The sequence below is a fragment of the Astyanax mexicanus genome, chromosome 11, assembly GCF_023375975.1.
Source record: "Astyanax mexicanus isolate ESR-SI-001 chromosome 11, AstMex3_surface, whole genome shotgun sequence".
NCBI classification, from domain to species: domain Eukaryota; kingdom Metazoa; phylum Chordata; class Actinopteri; order Characiformes; family Acestrorhamphidae; genus Astyanax; species Astyanax mexicanus.
The window spans coordinates 34,707,205-34,726,127 of record NC_064418.1 but is presented as its reverse complement, the minus strand read 5'-3'; the positions used below and the strand labels follow the sequence as shown (position 1 = coordinate 34,726,127).

General features: G+C 39.8%; 1 protein-coding gene across 10 annotated transcripts in view; it reads left to right on the top strand.

Moving 5' to 3' along the window:
• grb14 (growth factor receptor-bound protein 14) overlaps window positions 1-18,387 on the top strand; it is a 64,992-nt gene extending 46,605 nt beyond the window's left edge. For 7 of the 10 annotated variants that reach the window (XM_022680033.2, XM_022680031.2, XM_022680032.2 and 4 more), the window contains 11 exons: window positions 2,942-3,069; window positions 3,605-3,679; window positions 4,607-4,744; window positions 7,743-7,853; window positions 9,204-9,299; window positions 10,668-10,730; window positions 13,075-13,191; window positions 14,308-14,374; window positions 15,764-15,851; window positions 15,964-16,057; window positions 16,150-18,387. In XM_022680033.2, the coding sequence (XP_022535754.1) occupies window positions 2,942-3,069; window positions 3,605-3,679; window positions 4,607-4,744; window positions 7,743-7,853; window positions 9,204-9,299; window positions 10,668-10,730; window positions 13,075-13,191; window positions 14,308-14,374; window positions 15,764-15,851; window positions 15,964-16,057; window positions 16,150-16,296 (1,124 nt within the window). In that variant the 3' untranslated portion in view covers window positions 16,297-18,387. Of the gene's footprint in view, window positions 1-2,941; window positions 3,070-3,604; window positions 3,680-4,606; window positions 4,745-7,742; window positions 7,854-9,203; window positions 9,300-10,667; window positions 10,731-13,074; window positions 13,235-14,307; window positions 14,375-15,763; window positions 15,852-15,963; window positions 16,061-16,149 lie in introns of those variants that run through there. The other 3 variants (XM_022680034.2, XM_022680039.2, XM_049484890.1) reach the window with 2 other exon arrangements.
• Window positions 18,388-18,923: the final 536 nt, after the last annotated feature.

The window sequence follows — 18,923 nt, the reverse complement described above, 5'->3', positions numbered from 1 at the left end:
TATAGAATAAAACAACAATACTCATTTTACTCAAACATATACTAAACTAAAGTATACTGCACTAATCTGCAGGATATGCATATGAGGCTGCCTTTATTGAATGTAAATGTAATTTTTGCCTAAGTTGCTTGTTGCATAGACAATTCTAGCCACACACTGCTCACGATCATTGTCAACTATGGATAGTAATGCCTTTTATGACATGTTCCCTGTACACATGTGTGTGCGGATTTGAGGAATATTAAATTCCTGAAAACCTTGGCATGTCTATAGGGCTCCGAGCGGTCCAGTAGATTAAAGGCGGCGCTGCCACTATGATCCGATGTTCCAATTCCGGATCATGCTCCTTGCCATCGAAAGCCGAAGTTGCTCTCTCTGGGTGGGTTGATTGTACATTCTGCCTACCTCACTTCTAAAGTGATGTCGATTAGCACAGGCATCTATTAGCTTCGAGCATGCCATTCCCAATGATGCTCCATTAGCAATCTTGTGACATTTTCAGTTTATATGTACATTTGTTTGTAAAGCTGCTATAGAATGTTTTTATACAGAATTTAAAGTTGTGGGGGCTCCAAGTGGTCCAGCATGCTAAGCGCTGCCACTATGATCAGAAGATCGCGAGTTCGAATCCTGTTCATGTAGCTTGCCATTAGCTGCCAGAGCCCTGAAAGCGCACAATTGGCCTTGCTCTGTGGTGTCTGTGAGCTGATGTATCGGAACTGATTTGCTGCGCTTTCCTCCGAGTGCGCTGTGATGCTACTCGGTAATGCTACATCAGCAGCAGTTCAAAAAAAGAGGCATTGGCTGACTTCACATGTATCAGGGGAGTGCTAGTCTTTATCCTCCTGGTGTTGGGGCATTACTAGTGATAGGTGGAGTCCTAATGACTTGGTTGGGTATTTGGCCAGGTAAATTGGCGAGGAAATAGGAGAAAAGTTAGAAATGAAATGATAAAAACTCAGTCAAATACAATTTTTTTGTGATTGGTTTCAGTCTGGGGGTCAACTGTGGCACAGTCTTCAAGGGAATTAATGTAGCTTTAGTTTTTAGCTCTTTGTGGATCCCTGCTTGTGCTCTCACTCTGCCTTTTGCTTGGTCGCATGCCAAATTTAAACTCCCCTTCTGGGGACGCCAAGGCCTGGTTTGGACAACCAGCAACCCATATTCCCATTAATAGCAGATTCTGTGGATGATGTTCTGTTCTCCAGTATCATCATATTCCCTCGTCACCTTTTGTATTATACCGTTTCTCCATTTCAGATTTTACTATAGGATTTTCTGTAGTAGGCTGGGTCACTGTACATTTTAAATCCCTAATTGCAGCTGAGCACAGCACTAGCTTTAAGTGTGCTGAGTTTGGTCTATTTTTGCCAAAACTGAGGTGATAATAATAGATTTTAAAACAGCTTCTTTTTTTAAACCACCTTATCGTATCCCCCGAAGAGCTGCCTCTAGGTGTGCTGCCAACCTATGATGCAAACTGCTATGGAGGATATACTGTAGTTCCTCTCTGGATGCACGTCTCTTCTTATAGCGCTGAAGTGCTGCTTTAGGAGTAGTTAACGCAGTCCTTGAGTGTCACTGTTGAAACCTTTTAACTGACCACAGATCAGCCACAAGTAGAATGCCCTCTGCCTCGCAGCAGGAGAGCACAGACACCCAGAGAGATGCCAAGCGCTCCAGCACCCAGGATGCCAGCGCATTTTGATGAGCCTCTCCAGCCCTGATTGCAGTTATGCTATGGGAATTAATTAGTCTTGAATAACATTGCTCTCACTCTTCCAGATGGCTTCCTCTAAATAGCCGCTTTCCATTCATTCATCAAACATTCATTTGGGGTTCAAGGAACTGAATAATGTTTAATGATAAAGTGAAGCGATGCAGCCCAGCTCACCCAGTTTCCCCTGACTCCCTGCACCTCACACCCGTTATTATTGAAGATTACTCATTAATGAAGCATAATTTTTTTGGAAAAAAAAAAAGGTGTTAATAATTAATTTGTCAGGCCTTTGTTGCCAAGGGCTTGTAAAGGCTGAGACTTTAAGTGAATAAAAACTGCTAAACACTAAAGGTGCAATAAGTTTAAACTAAGAGTTTAGTGACTTACTGTATTGAGGGTTTTTTTTTTTTACTGTGTGAGTGAAGGACTATACACTGACGTGCCAGAAATCAGGGGATGGCAGTATGTGCTAAATACAATGCCCATACCTATGTAAGTTGTAAGGTGTTACCATGTGAGTGAGGTCAAACACTGTGTGCAAGATCACATAAATGATTGAGTTCGAGTGAGGCCTGATAGATAGAACACTGCATTTGACACTCTACTACAAAAGAGACCACTTAAAAATAAGTTTCTTTGATTTTACCAAATTGAAAACTTCTGGAATATAATCAAGAGGAAGGTGGATGATCACAAGCCATCAAACCAAGCTGGAACTGCTTGATTTTTTTGCTCCAGGAGTGGCATAAAGTTATCCAAAAGCAGTGTGTAAGACTGGTGAAGGAGAACATGCCAAGATGTATGAAAATTGTGATGAAAAAAAAAACAGGGTTATTCCACAAAATATTGATTTCTGAAATCTTAAAACTGTACTAATATGAACTATTTTTTTTTTTTTTTTGCATTATTCGAGGTCTCAAAGCTCTACATCTTTTTTGTTATTTCAGATATTTCTCTCATTTGCATTTCCTGCAAACAAATCCTCTAAGCGACAGTATTTTTATTTGGAATTTGGGAGAAATGTCATCTGTAGTTCACAGAATAAAACAACCATGTTCCTTTTACTCAAACACATACCTATAAATAGCAAAATCAGAGAAACTGGTTCAAAAACTGAAGTGATCTCTTAATTCTTTTTTATTAGCAAATTTGGGAGTCCCATTCTCTCTTTTTTCAGTTTTCCCTGTTGTCTCAAGTCTTTTTATGCTCTTTTGCTTTCAGAGAGAACTATAGAAGACCATGAGTCAGTCCTGGAGGTTCAGTCTAACTGGGGCATGGACTCAGACAGCCGGCTGTATTTCAGGAAGAATTATGCCAAATATGAATTCTTCAAGAAACCTCTGGTGTGTGTGCGTATGTGTGTTTTATTCTCAGAAAATGTGCATGCTGTCTTGGTTTTGTATAAATGATTGGCTTGGTAGCATAGGTGCAGTAATTTTACACAAGGAGGCTACTTTAACTGCACTTAATAAAACATGTCCAGTGTGATGCCCCTCCCATTTGGAATGGAAAGAGTTATGGATTCAAGTTCACAACCACAGTCGTGCGAACTAAAGCCTATAATTCTTTTGCCCCAGACCCCAGACAACCTGAGACTCGGTTACAGCTCCTGTAGGCAGAAGAACCTGTAGAATGTCACTGAAGTTTAGACTTTATCTGACTCGGGTCTGGTTTTGCTCACTGCTTATAAAGGATTACTGTAGTCCATTCCACCATGACCAAGAGAAATGTTGATATATATGTATGTAGTGGACCCCTACGTCTTCTTTAGAGGTATAAAACCATGTAATATAATCATAGTCAGAGTTTAGGTAGCTTTAAAGTTTGGCTAATTCTGTACAGTGACTGATTTGATAGTGATTGATGGTTTTCTTGTCTTGTTAGGATTTTTTCCCAGAGAACATGGTGTCTATATCGAGTGAAGCCAATGGCCTCATGAACCACTCAGAACTTATCCAGGTAGCTGCTTTCATCTTTCAACATTTGAAGATAATCATTGAAGCTTTTGATACACTCACTATATGGACAAAAGTATTGGGACACCTGCTCATTAATTTCTTCATTCACTCTTTTATTTCTTCCAAAATCAAAGATGTTTAAAAATTGTATTCTGCTTTTGTTTGGTGTAACTGCCGCAACTGTCTAGAAAAGATTTTCTACTACACATTTTGTGTGTGCATGTATTTGTACATATATTTGCACATACATATCAGTATTGGGTCAACTTTTAGACTACGGTAACATTACGAGCCAAATCCGATTTTTTGCTCAGATCAAATTTGTCTATGTTAACAGTTCACATTCACAAATGTAAGTGACCTGTATCTGTGTGTAATGTGAACGAATTTGTCCCTGAAACACCTCACATGCTCACACTGATACATGTATAAATATCGCCTTCTTCACTAACAACAAAAAAATGTCATATTTGAGAGACGACTCGTAGCTTTATAAAGGGAAATGGATGCTAAGCAGCTTATATGTGGAGCATCTTTTGCTCGAGTGGAGAAACAGCAAACAGCTGGTCATGCTTAGGTCGAGGAGGTGAAAATGCGTAAAAGCAAAAAGAGGCATGAATTCTGACCGTCTTGACCGTTCACATTCATGTCGCATGTGTACGGATCGAATACGTATCTGATTTAGGACCACACATGGATTTGGCGCGTTCACACAGCCACAAAAAAATCTGATCTGAACCACATTGAACAGAAAATCAGATTTGAGTCACTTCAGCCTAGTAATGGGAACGTAGCCTTTGTAGCTGAGTTCATTTATTAGAATTGTTAGAAAGGGTGTCCACAAACATTTGAACATTTAGTGTATGCAGTGCTGAACCTGAAGATATAACAGAATGTCTGTGCATTTTTATGTGTTTTTGTTTTTCAGACGTTTCTCAATTCTAGCACATGTCCAGAGATTCATGGCTTTCTCCACTCAAAAGAGCAAGGCAGGAAGTCATGGAAGAAGTTCTATTTTGTGCTGAGAAGGTCTGGGCTGTACTTTTCCAATAAGGGCACATCGAAGGTAATTCTGAAGTAATTCTACTTGTACTGTATGCTCTTTCTTTTTTTCCTTTCTATCTCTCTTTCTCTCTCTCTTTCTTTCGGTCTCATTCTTTCATTCTCCACAGGTTCTGAATGGTATACAATCCATTGAACTTGTTCAGCTTCTTTCACTGAGAGCCTATAATACCTGCAGTCAGTGGTTGCAATCATGCACTGCACCACTTGATCTTAGCGATTAGTTTCCTCTAAAGCCAGGCAACATTGCTTACTCAAATGACCCTTAGCTTTTCCAGTCTGGGACACACACAAGAGACAGACAGAGCTTGGTTTGATAAACCCGTTGTGGGTCATTCCCGAGCACCCTCATTCGAGCACTAATCTCCCGCAGTACTGTTGCTAGATGTGATGGTGAGATCGAACAGCACAGCATTGTAGACCTTGGCTGGGCAGAACTGGTCGAGCAGGATTTCGTGCGGCAGGGGCTGGGGCTGTGCCAGGCTCTGAACCCTTCCCCCTCACCACAGGTGAAGCTTTATACCTGCTCTGTGCTGTGCTGTGCCGTCCCAGCCAGCGCTGCCCTTCTCCTTCTCTGTATGCTTGTTCGTCTTACATTTTTTGTCATTTTTAACAACAAAGATTTGTTGTTATGCACGTAAGAAGAGCTCGTTCTCTACTCTCAAATATTGCTTGCCCATAAGCTCAGATCAGCTTGGAGTCTTCACCACCATCTTCAGTTTTGATAAAAAGGCTTTAGACGGGCGCCCTTGCCTCAGATAAAATATTAGCACTGGCTGCTTGTTGCTCATGGTATAGTATGTCTTTTTTGTGTTCCTGCCTGCATGTCAGTCAATCTGTCCGCCTCTTTGTCTGTCTGCTTGTCTGTCCATGTCTGTCTGTTGGCAGTTGGGAAATTAGAATAGTGTAGCGCATAGAAATGAGACAAAGACTTGCTTTGTGTCGCTTTGCTTGGGAAAGGCCTTCTTTCTTTCCTCCCTCTCTCGTTCTCTCTCTCTCTTTCTTTTCTTTTCACTTGGCTCCCTTTCACTGTTGTTAAGATAAAGCTGTTGGCATTGCAACATGTATTTGGTTCTATCTCCTGTTGTACATATTACACCCTGCTTGTAATTGAGAGGGCAGCCCTGTTTGAAATAGAAGAGATTGCCCTAAGTCTCTTACATTGTGTGAGTGTTGCCCTTTATTTTAACCATAGGCTGTCTTGAGAGTCCGTGAGAGTGTTTCCAAACACTGAATGCTAACTCCAAACCTTTCAAGTGGAGCTTAGATGAAGCATCACACTAAATCCACACAATTTTAACTGGTGCAGTAATTTCAGTCCAAGTGTTGCAACCCAAGCCACGGGATTACATAGCTAAATGCCCTCCTAGTCTTTACTCTTTAATCCTGTTGCTGCAGTGTCAGCTATAAGTCTTAGAATAACAGTGTTAAACCACAGCAACCTCTTCCCGAGCTTCAGCAGCAGCCCTTCACCTTGAGCCTGGTTTCAGATTTAAACCACCGGGATTGCACCACACAAACCTGTTTCCTTTGTTTGCCTTCTTGAGAGCTTAGATCACTGGTGTCCAAACTACGTGTTATTTCAGAAATAAAATGAAAGTTGGTCCAATATTAAGCAGGTTTTATAATGTGAGATTCAAAGTTTGAACGCTAGGTGTCAGAAAACGAGCCAAAGAGTCTAAAAGCGGCGAGAATGCTCAGTTGTAGCACGGTAAACGGACAGAAAAGAGTCTTAATAGCAGCGAGAGTGTGCAGTTGTAGCGTGGAAAACGGGCCAAAGAGTCTAAAAGCGGCAAGGGTGCGCAGTTGTAGCGAAAAACGGTCCAAAGAGTCTAAAAGCTGTGAGAATGCGCAGTTGTAGCGCGGAAAACGGGCCAAAGAGTCTAAAAGCGGCGAGGGTGCGCAGTTGTAGCCTGGAAAACAGGCCAAAGAGTGTAAAAGTGGCGAGAATGCGCAGTTGTAGCACGGAAAACAGGCCAAAGAGTCTAAAATCGGTGAGAATGCACAGTTGTAGCGCAGAAAACGAGCCAAAGAGTCTAAAAGCAACGAGAGTGCGCTAGCAGTAAAACAGCCGGATCTTCTTTTAGAGCCTGTACACGTAGTAATTACGTAAAGATGCGTGACTTAGCCGGAAGAACTTCTGCGAAAAAGCGACCCGACATCCCAGTTTTTAGAATAATTATATATAAGAATGCGGTGTATGTTTAATTTGTCAGGAATCAGTTACTGTAATGAAGGATTATAGTATTAAGAGACATTAGGAAACAAAACATCAACTCATCAACATCAAAATCTTAGTTTACACAACAATGTCAAAGATAGATAAAGATAGTAACTCAAGTAAAATGGTGTGTTAATGATAGTAATCAAGAAAATGTATTATTATAAGTGGTATATTTCATTATTTGTTTATTACAGAGTCTGTGGTCCGTGACTGCACATATATTTCTCCTTCTGGCCACCAACAAACAAAGTTTGGATACCCCTGGCTTAGATGGTCTGAATTTGAAGTCTGACTGTTAGAAAGCAGTCGTCTCCCATCCCTCCTCACCCTTCTGTTGCCTCGTCAGGAGCTCCAAGTGCCTCGGAGTGCTCACATATTCACACTCGGTGCTAGGCTCGCGGTATTACAGTACACCCGTCATTTGTGTAGCACATGTCCTGACGGTATGCTGGATGCTGCACATAATTCACATGTTTACATTCATCCCCTTGCTACAGCGGGCTTAGTGCTGGAGCTCAGGGATAAAGGTAGAGGAATGCAGGGCAGCTCCACCCTCCCTCATCACCCCTGCGGAAGAAGCCTCGTAGGCTAAGAACCCAGCGGGGTTTCAATAAGAAGAAAGTGTGTTTTTATTTATATGTTTGTGATTACTGATTCCACTAAATAGCAACTGTAATGTATAATTCTCTCCATTTCTCCCTCTCTGCCTCTTTCTTTCTTTATTTCTTTGTGCCCATCTCTCTCTTTCTCTCTCATATTCTTTCTTTCTCACTGTAAGGAACCCAGGCATCTGCAGTTTGCTGCAGAGTTTTGTGACGGTGATGTCTACACTTTGTTATCAGCCAGAAAAACACACGGAGCTCCCACGGACTACGGATTCTGCGTGAAAGTATTTACGCTCTTTCCTTCGCAACACATCTAGCTAAACCACTGAACGCATATAGCACACACATTCGCTTGTGCAATATCTAATTATATTAAGCATGCCAGTCATGCACAGTTAGCTTTAGGATATAATCAGCCTAATTACACTTATCACTTATAATAGGGTTATATAAAGCCTTAATCAAACATAGCGTCTGGCTTCTTATCTCCCTTGACCTTTGTAATGTTGTGAGAGGCCACAAGTCTCGGATCTTGCATCAGAATACCGTTTACAATCAGGATGTGGAGTTGACGATGAATTATTACACTTTTATTTTTATTAAGCTATTAATATTATATGTGTGTACGTGCTTTATGCAAGATCTAGACTCTTCCCAAAGTCTAAAAGAAACAGATAAATCACTAACAGTACTAAAAATCCAAATAAAAATTTTAACTTTTATTACTTTACAGTATGAAGTATATGACAATATAAATTATTACTTAATATACATCTATTCTTGCATTTTAAGCATGCAAAAAAATTTTTTTGTAGATTTTACCACTCCCTCTTATAATACTTAAAAAAGACATTTCAGCTTCGTTCACATCACCAGACTAAAGTGATTTAAATCAGATTTTTTTTCCTTGTGTGAAGGGCTGTGTGAACGTGCCAAATCAGACTTTTCTGTTCAAATCAGATTTGAGTCCGTTTCATATGTGGTCCCAAATCGGATACATATCTGATTCATGGACATGCGACATGAATGTAAACGGTCAAATCGAAATACATACGTCTTCATGTGGCTTTGTATTGTCTTATAGAAAAATGCAGAGATGTCCCTGGAAAAGATGTCGTCTTAAATGCAGCACATGTTGCTCCAAGATCTCAATGTACTTTTCTACATTCCTGCTGAAATAATCCCATACCATGACGCACCCTTCCAAATTAACTTCTGGATGCACAGCTTAGGTTTAGTAAAAAATGTAATACATTTTGTTATTTGCTGACAAAATCTTTGCTCCTCAAAATGTCAATACTAGCCCTGAGTTGTTTTGGGAAGATGTTGCAGGCATAAAATGCATGAACAAATATATTATAAAAATTATATAGTATGGTATAATTATTAAAATGAAATAAAGCTGACTAGATAAAATATGAATCATCATACTGCAATTAAACAACAGTTAATGTAAATGTAAGAGAAAGTACTTTTTTATTGCATTTCTCATGTGTCCTATTTGTTCTGTATTTTTCTTACAGTATGCTGTTTTTATGTATGCTTATACAAAGTATTTATTTGAACACAGGTAAAAAGATTGCTCAGATTGTTGTATGTTGTTAAGGTGTGTTCCTGCATGTGATTCTGTGCAGCCAAGTAAGTCAAGCTCAGCACGGGACCTCAAACTGCTGTGTGCTGATGATGAGCAGACCAGAACCTGCTGGATCACAGCCATGCGCCTCTTCAAGGTGAACTCTCTCTCTCCTTTCCTTCCCTCTCTAACATTCTCTCTCTTCTTCAACTCTTTCCTCTCTTTTTTTCTTTCTTTCTCCCTCTCTCTCCCCTCCACCAATACCCCCAATTTCCTCCATCCACCTTTTAAATAAAGTTGCTACAAAGAAGTCATTTTTTCATAGGAAAAAAAGTGTGGATAAAGAACCATTTATATAAATGTTCTTTACATTCACATCAAAGTTACACTTTTTAAAACTGTTCTTCTATTGCTCAAAGAAGCGTTTGTAGCCGCTTCAATTTAAGAGTGTATCACACTTTGCCTAGGGTACTCCCTCTCTCTCCGTGTCTGTGTGAGCATGTGCGCATCTCGCCTAATTAGTTCCCTCCTGTTAAGTCAGTACATAGAAACAAATATCAGAGTTTTAATATTAAGATACTTGGCCGTTATTTTAACAGATTCTCAAGGAATATAAATCACGTCACATTTTAAACTATACATACTTTGTTTAAACATATTTTAAACTATAATTTTTAAACTATATCATTTTTTAAAACTGAGAATTGTGGCAAGGTATTTCTGTCGATATTTAACCTATATTTAATTAGTTTATATGGCTATTCAGTATGTGTTTATTTTGTGATAAAAATAGTACGTTTTGATACCATTGTTTTAATGGTATTGATAGATTTATTTAAAAAACCTTAAAGCTGATGTCTGTAAGTTTTGGGATTTAGGGCCCTCTCTGGTGAGAATGGGTAATTGCACCGAGCATGCGGAAGAATAATTTTAATCTGGGCGGGTGTGATGCGGTCTCCTTTCAGAGCGAATGAATCCGATTCTAGGTCATGTTCAGTCAAAGAGAGAGAGTGCACTCAGTCAGACTCTTCACTTCCACTACACACTTTGTTTTTACTCTGAGTAAATGAGCTACTGAGCTCTGAGTTTCCCCTTCTGAAGTCTCTATTGCTCCACCAGTTGCTCACGTTCAAAACTGATTTGGATCTTCTTTTAGAGGCTGTGCCTGTGACGTAAGTACGTAAAGACGCGTGAGGTGGCCAGAGGAACTCCTGAGAAAACACTGCAATTTTTAGAATAAATATATATTCAGCTTGGCAAGGATAGTGGTTCCAGCACACTGATACAATTAAACGTAATATTTTATCACTTCTCTACTCAGAAATTCTAATGCTTTCAGTTTAGAAACAAAATAATACGGACTGCCACAACTGCCAAAGGACAACTTGGATGTGTTCTTTTTTTTACTGCATTGCCAAAAAAAGTATCATATTAGGGCTCAGTATCGATATCAAATGATGATTAAAAATGTGATGGAGACATCTATAGTTCAGTGTCTAACATGGTGCTGTTCTTATGTGTGCAGTTTGGGATGCAGCTTTACCAAAACTTCATCCAGCCTCATCAGAAGCAGAAAAACTCTCCAATGGTGAGCTATCCAAGGTTATCCCCCACCCTGTCCTCCCATCACCTTAAAAAGGATTATATGGATTATTGTGGATTATTTAATATGAGGTCATGTAACTCCAAAGATCAGTTCCAGCTTTACAATATGAGAAACTGGAACCAAGAGTTGTTTTCAAATCTCAAAATGTACCCTTTCAATTGAGCATGTCCTTGTCCTGGTGCTGCTCTGTGAGGTATAGAGGCCCTCTGTCCAGCATGGTTTCTCCAAGATACCATAAATGGGAGCCTGTAGTTTCATGCTTTTTTTCTGTGAACAATTTAGTCATTTTTCCTCTAAATGAAGGTATTGTGTGGAAGTAAGCCCCGGAGTTATTTTTGTGTCTGGGACATGCTGGGGGAGCCAGGCTCGCTCTAAATATAACTCAGCATCAGCTGCTCGCTGACTTTACAACTCATCACCTCGGCCTTGTTGTTGGAGGAACGCGCAGTGTCCTAACCTGGACACTCGCGCATGCATGCCCCATCCCAGTCTAAACACACACACACACACGCATTCTGCTGTAATCTTTAGCTTGTGCCCACGAGTACTTTAAACCTCGTGTGTGTGTGTGTGTGTGTGTGTGTGTGTGTGTGTGTAAAGTATGAAACATGAGGTGACTTGCAGTACTTTGTGAAAGTCAACAGATCAGTTTGGATTCTCCGAAAATTGAATTCTCTCCATCCATACATTTTAAACTTTAAAATACAGTTATTTTTAGACGTGAACCTGATAATACAACCATTAGAATGATTCCACATGCAAATCTGGGAGACATCACAAATGTCTTAGTTCTCAGCCCTCAGTATTTTGTTAACTAGATCTTAGAAATGATTGTAAATTAACTCCTGTTTGCAAACTCCTCTGTTACTAAAGTACTATTTGTACTGGCTTGCAAATGAACAGCTAACCTGCTGTTCTGTTTACAGTGTTGCCAGCAGTTCAGCATCTAAAAGCCGGGGGCTGCTAACTTTCCATAGATGGGCAATAATAAATCGAATTCATATTACGGGAATATGAAAAATTATCAAGTAGTAGTTTGTGAAATTAGGATAGTTTTTTTTTTTTTTTAAGTACAGCTCTGGGGAAAAAATTAGACCAAAATGAGACCAAAATATATAAGTTTCTTTGATTGTAACTAATTGAAAACCTCTGGAATGTAATAGGAAGAGGAAGATGGATGATCACAAGCCATCAAACCAAGCTGACCTGCTTAAATTTTTGCACCAGGAGGGGCATAATGTTATCCAAAAGCAGTGTGTAAGGCTGGTGGAGGAGAACATGCCAAGATGCATGAAAACTGTGATTTAAAACCAGGGTTATTCCACCAAATATTGATTTCTGAACTCTTAAAACGTTATAAATATGAACTTAATATAAATATTATAAATATGAGCTTTCTTTACATTATTTGAGGTCTGAAAGCTCTGCATCTTTTGTCATTTCAGCCATTTGTCATTTTCTGCAAATTAATGCTCTAAATGACAGGATCTTTATTTGGAATTTGGGAGAAATGTTGTCTGTAGTTGATAGAATAAAATTCAAATGCTCATACATATCCTGTTCATACATATACCTATAAATAGCTAAATCAAGGAAACTGATTCAGAAATTAAAGTGGTCTCTTATTTTTTTTCCAGAGCTGTATATAATTTCATAGGTTTCTTGATCTCCTTCACTTTTCTCTTTCTAGCATGCTAGACGGGGTTATTGAGGACTTTTTCCCCTTTTTGTCCTATGTTAGTTAGTTTCTCTATGCTTAGACTAATTTGTGTTTAGGAGATTCACCCCTGGCTAGATATCCTCACTTAAACTCTGTGAAAACAGACCGACTCTTCACACAGAGAGGAATTTGTATATTCTAGAAATCGAACACTGGCCACTTTGTTTAAATGCTCCTTAAGGATTTTGTGGGTCTTAAGCCTAAATGTGCATAAACCATGTCGGTTTCTAAGCGCAAGTTCTATAATCTTGACAAAAGAATAATTTCCTTTTCCTAGCGATTATAAAGGATGGAGAGCTAGTGAGTGTGACAGCTTATAAAGCCCAGTTAAAGCTGTGAGTCCTATTGTCAATCTGTGCAATCCCCTGATTCACACAAATGACCCTCACTTCCTAGGCCTGCTAATACTGCCACTCTGGACATGTTACAGGATTAGAACACTGGGTGGCAGCATGACTCCACAAAGACAAAAGAGCTTAAAGGTGTTCGGCTTCAGTCTTTTCTTTGTGGGTGTGAACTGAATGGAGAAAAGAGTTATTGTGAGTTGTAAATCTTTTTGTGTGTGTGTGTGTGCCTAATGTAATGATGCATATATGTGTTATGCAGAGAAGCATCTCGGAGAACTCTCTTGTGGCCATGGATTTCTCAGGGCACAGGAGCCGCGTGATCGAGAACCCGTCGGAGGCTCTGTCAGTAGCTGTGGAGGAGGGTCTGTCGTGGAGGGTGAGACCCAGATCTGGCTTTTATCACAGCAGCACCATATTAGGTGATGTTTAGCTGGTCAACACTTCTAGGTGTAATTTGTCCAATGAAATTTTAACATTTAGTTTCTTGAGCTTCATCCAATTACTAATAATTACAGCAGATCCATTTAGTGCAGTTAATATAGTGTGTACCCTTTCTAAAACACTATTATTGTACATTAGTTTCACATTTTAAAGGGCAGCCTTTAAAAAGGCTTTTAATATTATAGTATCCAGCATGTGCCCCGTTTTACTATGCAATGCATAGCCCTTTCAGCAGAGTGCCGAGAAGGGGTTAGACAGTCATGGCCCCGCCCCAGAGTGAAAATCATGAAAATGATTGCTTAGATTGTCCTGCGACTTTGCTAATATACTCATTACTACACCCTTCAAAAAATCAGCAGAAGGGTCACGCAGACACGTGGGAAAAAGACATTTTAAAAGGCTTTGATTGGTTAGAACAGCTGTCAGATAAGAGTCCTGTAGAAACTGAAAAACGCAGACTAATGCTTTGAATTAGTTGCTGTAAAATAAAAATTAAAATATATGCTTATAGCCTACAATAACTATAATATATATTTCCTGATTAAATATTTTGTAATGATTTGCATTTACATTCTCTGGAGGGTTAAAAGGGCCTCACTGAACACCACTGCATTTAGTGCTATATGGACAAAAGTATTGGGACCCCTACACATTACAGGAGCTTTAATGACATTCCGTTCTAAAACCTTAGGCCCCCCTACCTTCCTTTGCAGCTCTAACAGCAGCTTTGGAGCTCTGCAGTTATTCAGTTTAGTCAGCAGAGCATTAGATTTTTATGCACTATAAACCCTTCCACTGTTCAGTAAAAACCGATGAACTGACCACCCACTCTTTCACAAATGTTTATAAAGGCAAGATGCCAGACTAAGTTCTTGATTAACATGCCTGCGGCAATGGGACTAAATCAAACACCTGAATTCAGTTTTATTTAGTGATTCTGCACAAACTTATCAGGATATATCTGTTAAAGTGTACATAAAAGACTGTTAATGTTAAGCACTTTAAATAGTGATGAACATTTTGTTTGTGTTTATAACTGTTTCTCCATCAGAGGAAGAGCTGTCATCGACTGAGCCACGGAAGCTGTTCCCCCTCTCAAAGCTCTCTTTCCAACATAGGTTAGTTCCTTGTCTTATTGTTTTATCATTTATTTCTTGATGTTGTGCTAGTTTGTTGGGCCGAAGTCTAACCCAAATCAGTGTGAATGGCAGTTGGACCATGATGTCCTGACCTGATTTCCCTAATAGAAGTTATCAAATGAGGGTTGTCTTTGTGGCTGAGCACTACATGAACTTCATGATCATGATCTTCAGCAGCACTGTAGCTGCATAGCTTTATAGGTTTACATAAACGCTTTTTGGACAGTAACTTGTGGCAGCACTCTTTGTTGATATGACTGCACTGTCTTATTGATGGTGGACCATCAGATGATTTTATTGACATTGCAGGCATGGTTTCCAGAGGTCACACTTTCTTGCCTGATGGGCAGACGCATTCCATCTTTCTTTATCCATTCCTTAAGCTCATCGTTATTCAGCCTTTTGATTTGTGAACAGTATGTAATGTGGTTCTTGCACTTAGGTAGTAGGGACAGAATTGTTCATTTTTGAACTTAAATGACCAGATTTGATGTTTGGTCTATTGGTGAAAGGATGAAGTAGGAGTTGGGTGAGAGGATTCCCTTTTGGCCTGTATGGCTTTCTGTACTACCAGCTATGACTCCTGAAGCTAGAGCTTGGCACTGTGGTTCTTCTTTATATATTGCCAATATGTTCAGTTGGTAATTTTCTCAATAACTGTATGCTGCATGCTGGGCAGGGAAGGTCTGTTCTATAGACTGGGTAGGGAAGTGGGCTGAGGCTATGGCCTCTCTGGGCTGGGCAAGGAAGGCCTTGTGTCCTTGACCGAAAAGCAGGCTGAGGCTGGAGGCAGGGTGAGGTAAGATTACTGTTGTGGGGCCAGAACATAAATTGTGGCTCGTCTACAGGTGGTTCATGAAAGGCCATGCGACAGGTCTCTATCTACAGATTAGAAATACCCCTTTAGACACAGATGGTGTGAGAAGGTTAAGGTGTTTTTTAAGGTTGTCTCTTATGAACTGTGCATGTATTCTGCTAGTTACTGTAACACTGCTGCCTGGGACTGGGTTAGAGGATCCATGATGGAACTAGTGCCATGTGGTGTGTGGGAAGTGGCAACTAACCATAAACAAGGTGGATTGCTTAGGGATTGTTGGGATGGCAAAAAGTCCAGTTCAGGTTCAGATATTGATGCAGGTCGTGCATCATCAGTCAAATAAAATAAACCTTTCAAGACAAAACATAAAACACAAAAAACATCCTATCTTGGAAGATGGAACTGTCTCATATGCAGCTGTGGCAGAAAATCAGGCATTACTTCCCATGCTTATATACTTTCAGTACTGCCTATTCCTGCCAGCAGAACTATTGAATACTTAACAAACAGAACTAGTGGATTTTTAACAAACATGTTCTCCTCCTCTCCAGCAATTCACATGGCTCAACCGTGGTTCCACAGCAAGCTGTCACGAGATGAGGCTCAGAAACTGATCACCCAACATGGTCTAATTGATGGGTACGTCCTGTTGTTTAGTTCTAATTGTAGAGTGCATAGCTAATGCTTAATGTCTTTTAGATTGTTAGAAGATGTTTTTTTTTTTTTAATTGACACTGTTCTTTGTCTTCAGGGTTTTTCTCTTAAGGGACAGCCAAAGCAACCCCAAGACATTTGTCCTGTCTCTCTGTCACACTCAGAGAATCCGACACTTTCAGATTCTACCCGTGAGTTCCCGTCTAACCATAAAAACAACTTCTAATTTCTGTACATTAATATCAGCCCAGGTGAACTAATTATATGTGTGTGTTTGTTTAAGGTGGAGGATGACGGTGAGCTCTTCTACAGTCTGGATGATGGAAACACACGCTTCACTGATCTACTGCAGCTGGTGGAGTTTTACCAGTTGAATCGAGGCGTGTTACCCTGCAAGCTCAAACACCACTGTGCCCGAACCACCCTGTGAGCCCGGCCCGTCCACAACAGCTTCCCTATCTCCTCATGCTCCCACATCCCATACATGCTGGGCCTTTGACCCAACTCCAACAATGCTGTGAGTCTCCCTTTATCCCCACCCAGCCACTTTGTGAGCAGCCCCTTTTACCTGAGCCCCAGACACCCACCCAGCCTCACTCTGCTCCAAGCCCAACTGATCTGTACCCAGACAGCCTCCGATTCCTGCCTGAATCCCTCTGTAAAGCCTGCCATTCGCCTTTGACCCTCTGCTCATCATCACACAGCCACACCCAACCACACACACACCCACACACAGGGAAACTCTGGACAAATCGCCAGCGCAGCTCGTGCCTTGGACAGGAAACTCGGAGGGAAGCCAGCCAGCCTAAGCCACTGACTCTCCTCCTGCCTGGTTTCACTGTTCACCCCCTCTGCCCCTTATGTGAGCATTAGGGTCAGTTACTGTACACTGGGGTGCTGGGAGATCAAACTTTTGTGCAAAGGTATAAAGGACTTGTTAAGTAATGTCTAATGGGTTCAGTGTGTGACAGTTCCATTTTGAGACTGGGTTTTTACAAGGATTTGACATGTTTTTAAGATGAAGGCATTGGTTGAGTATAACTGAATTCAAAGCTCTCTCTGAGGATGGGAGGGGGCAACAGTAGCAAACTGTCAATCGAAGCTCAGTTCAAATGGCAGACAACCTGTGTGTCCATTTCATATGAACAGAATTGACAGACATGGTACAGCCATAATCACACGTGCACAAATAAGCTGAACCTGTTGGTTATGCCAGCAGGGGGAAAGGATTTGGAGAATACAGATACCTTCCCTCTCTGAGCTTTTGGGTAAATGTTTTTCTTTTTCTCTTGCTTTTAATCATGTGACAGAATATTCAGGTATTTTATAAAAAATGTGATGTGTAGTTTGTTTGAGAGGTGTGTGGCTAGCTGAAGAGACTCTTAACTCTGTGCATGCTGTAGGCCACATTGTGTCCAACTGCGATTGGTTGCATTAGCATGAACAAGCAGCCATGGATGCACATGCAGACATACACACATTTTTTTTTTCCCTCAGTGTCTGCTGTACCAGAACGTGGAATGTATCGATACACCCGCCAACACACACACACACACACACACACATGCACACAATTACATACACACAATCAAAAACACAAAGACATGTTCACCCACCACCCTAGAATGATGCTGGATCACACTTCAAGTGGTTTACATTCAAGCTCGGACAAAAAGCGTGTTAAAGAATAATCATGTTGCTATTATTAGTCGATGAAAGTTTCAAAATTGTTGTATATTATAATTCATATTTTATAGATACTTTTCAGAATTCAGGTTAAGTGTTCCACACCTAAAAACGAAATGTTTTCTAGATGAGTGAAGAACGCCACTACAATCATAGTCTGAACATAAGCTGTATCTTCAGGTCTTGAGATGTATCATTTCACTGTTAAACCTTCCCACAAGACAACAGAAGCTGATAGGGTTTGCAAATCACATTTACCTAATGTTGTACTGTAAGAAAAACAACAAAACAAAAACCTAAAGAGCAATGTACTTGATAAGAAACTAAGTATGCTATTTTAATACTGTAAAGAGAAGGTAAATGCATTTTAAGTTGAAAGCCAGGAAAAACTTTCATTTCTTTCTTTTTAATGAAAAGAGAACCGTGCATAAATGTTATAGATTGCAATGTCTCTTTTTTTTTTCTTTTCTTTTTTTTTGTAGAAAATTTGTTCATCTGTGTGTACTGCTTGAGTCCTGTTTTGTAACCTTTAGTATGCAGAATGAACTGTAAAATGATTGTTATAAATTGTTTTATATCCATGGATAAAAAAATGCATTTTGAAAGGTTTTGATTTGCCATGGTTATTGCACTGTAGTCGAAAACACTGGTAAACTTTTCATTTCCATTGCAGAGGGATATCTGTGACTGTTAACGACTTTTGATAATGTGTAGATTTATTACTGCTGCAAATTCCTGTGCTTCTGCTCAGAAATGCTCAGCTCTTTTGATACAAACCCCAAACAGTGTAGTGTATGTGAAATTTCTATGTCTCCTATAAAACTGGCTTTGTTCACCTGCTTCTACACCATCATTTCCCTTCACATTTCTCTTGCCTTTTTTTTTAACAGTAAGAGCATCATCATAAGTAATCATGTATCCTGATACAGAAATTTTACATGAAAAAGTTTCTCAGTACATGCTCTGAAAAGTTTCTTTTGAAATTAAGGGTAATATTACATTCATTGTAATTCCATTTTTGCTGCAGCAGCCTCTGCCTGCCGGGTAAGGTTTTATGTTACCACTTTAAAATAAGGAGTTTATTAATGGTAATTAATTAAGTTGTAAATACTTTAAAAATATTAATAAGCACTTACAACACATAATTACACAGAACAACAGGGAAAATAACATAAAAAAAATAATATAGAAAATCAGTTTAGTTATTTATTATTGTACTAATAGCTAAATGAATAAAGTTATTAACAAAAACATAATGCTGACTGATGGATGAGACAAAGTAGGATAAGCATCTAGTAAGACCTGAGGTTTAACGGTATAAACGAACTTGGAATCACTATTGGGTACACGGCAGGCCACTGTTGCCCAGTG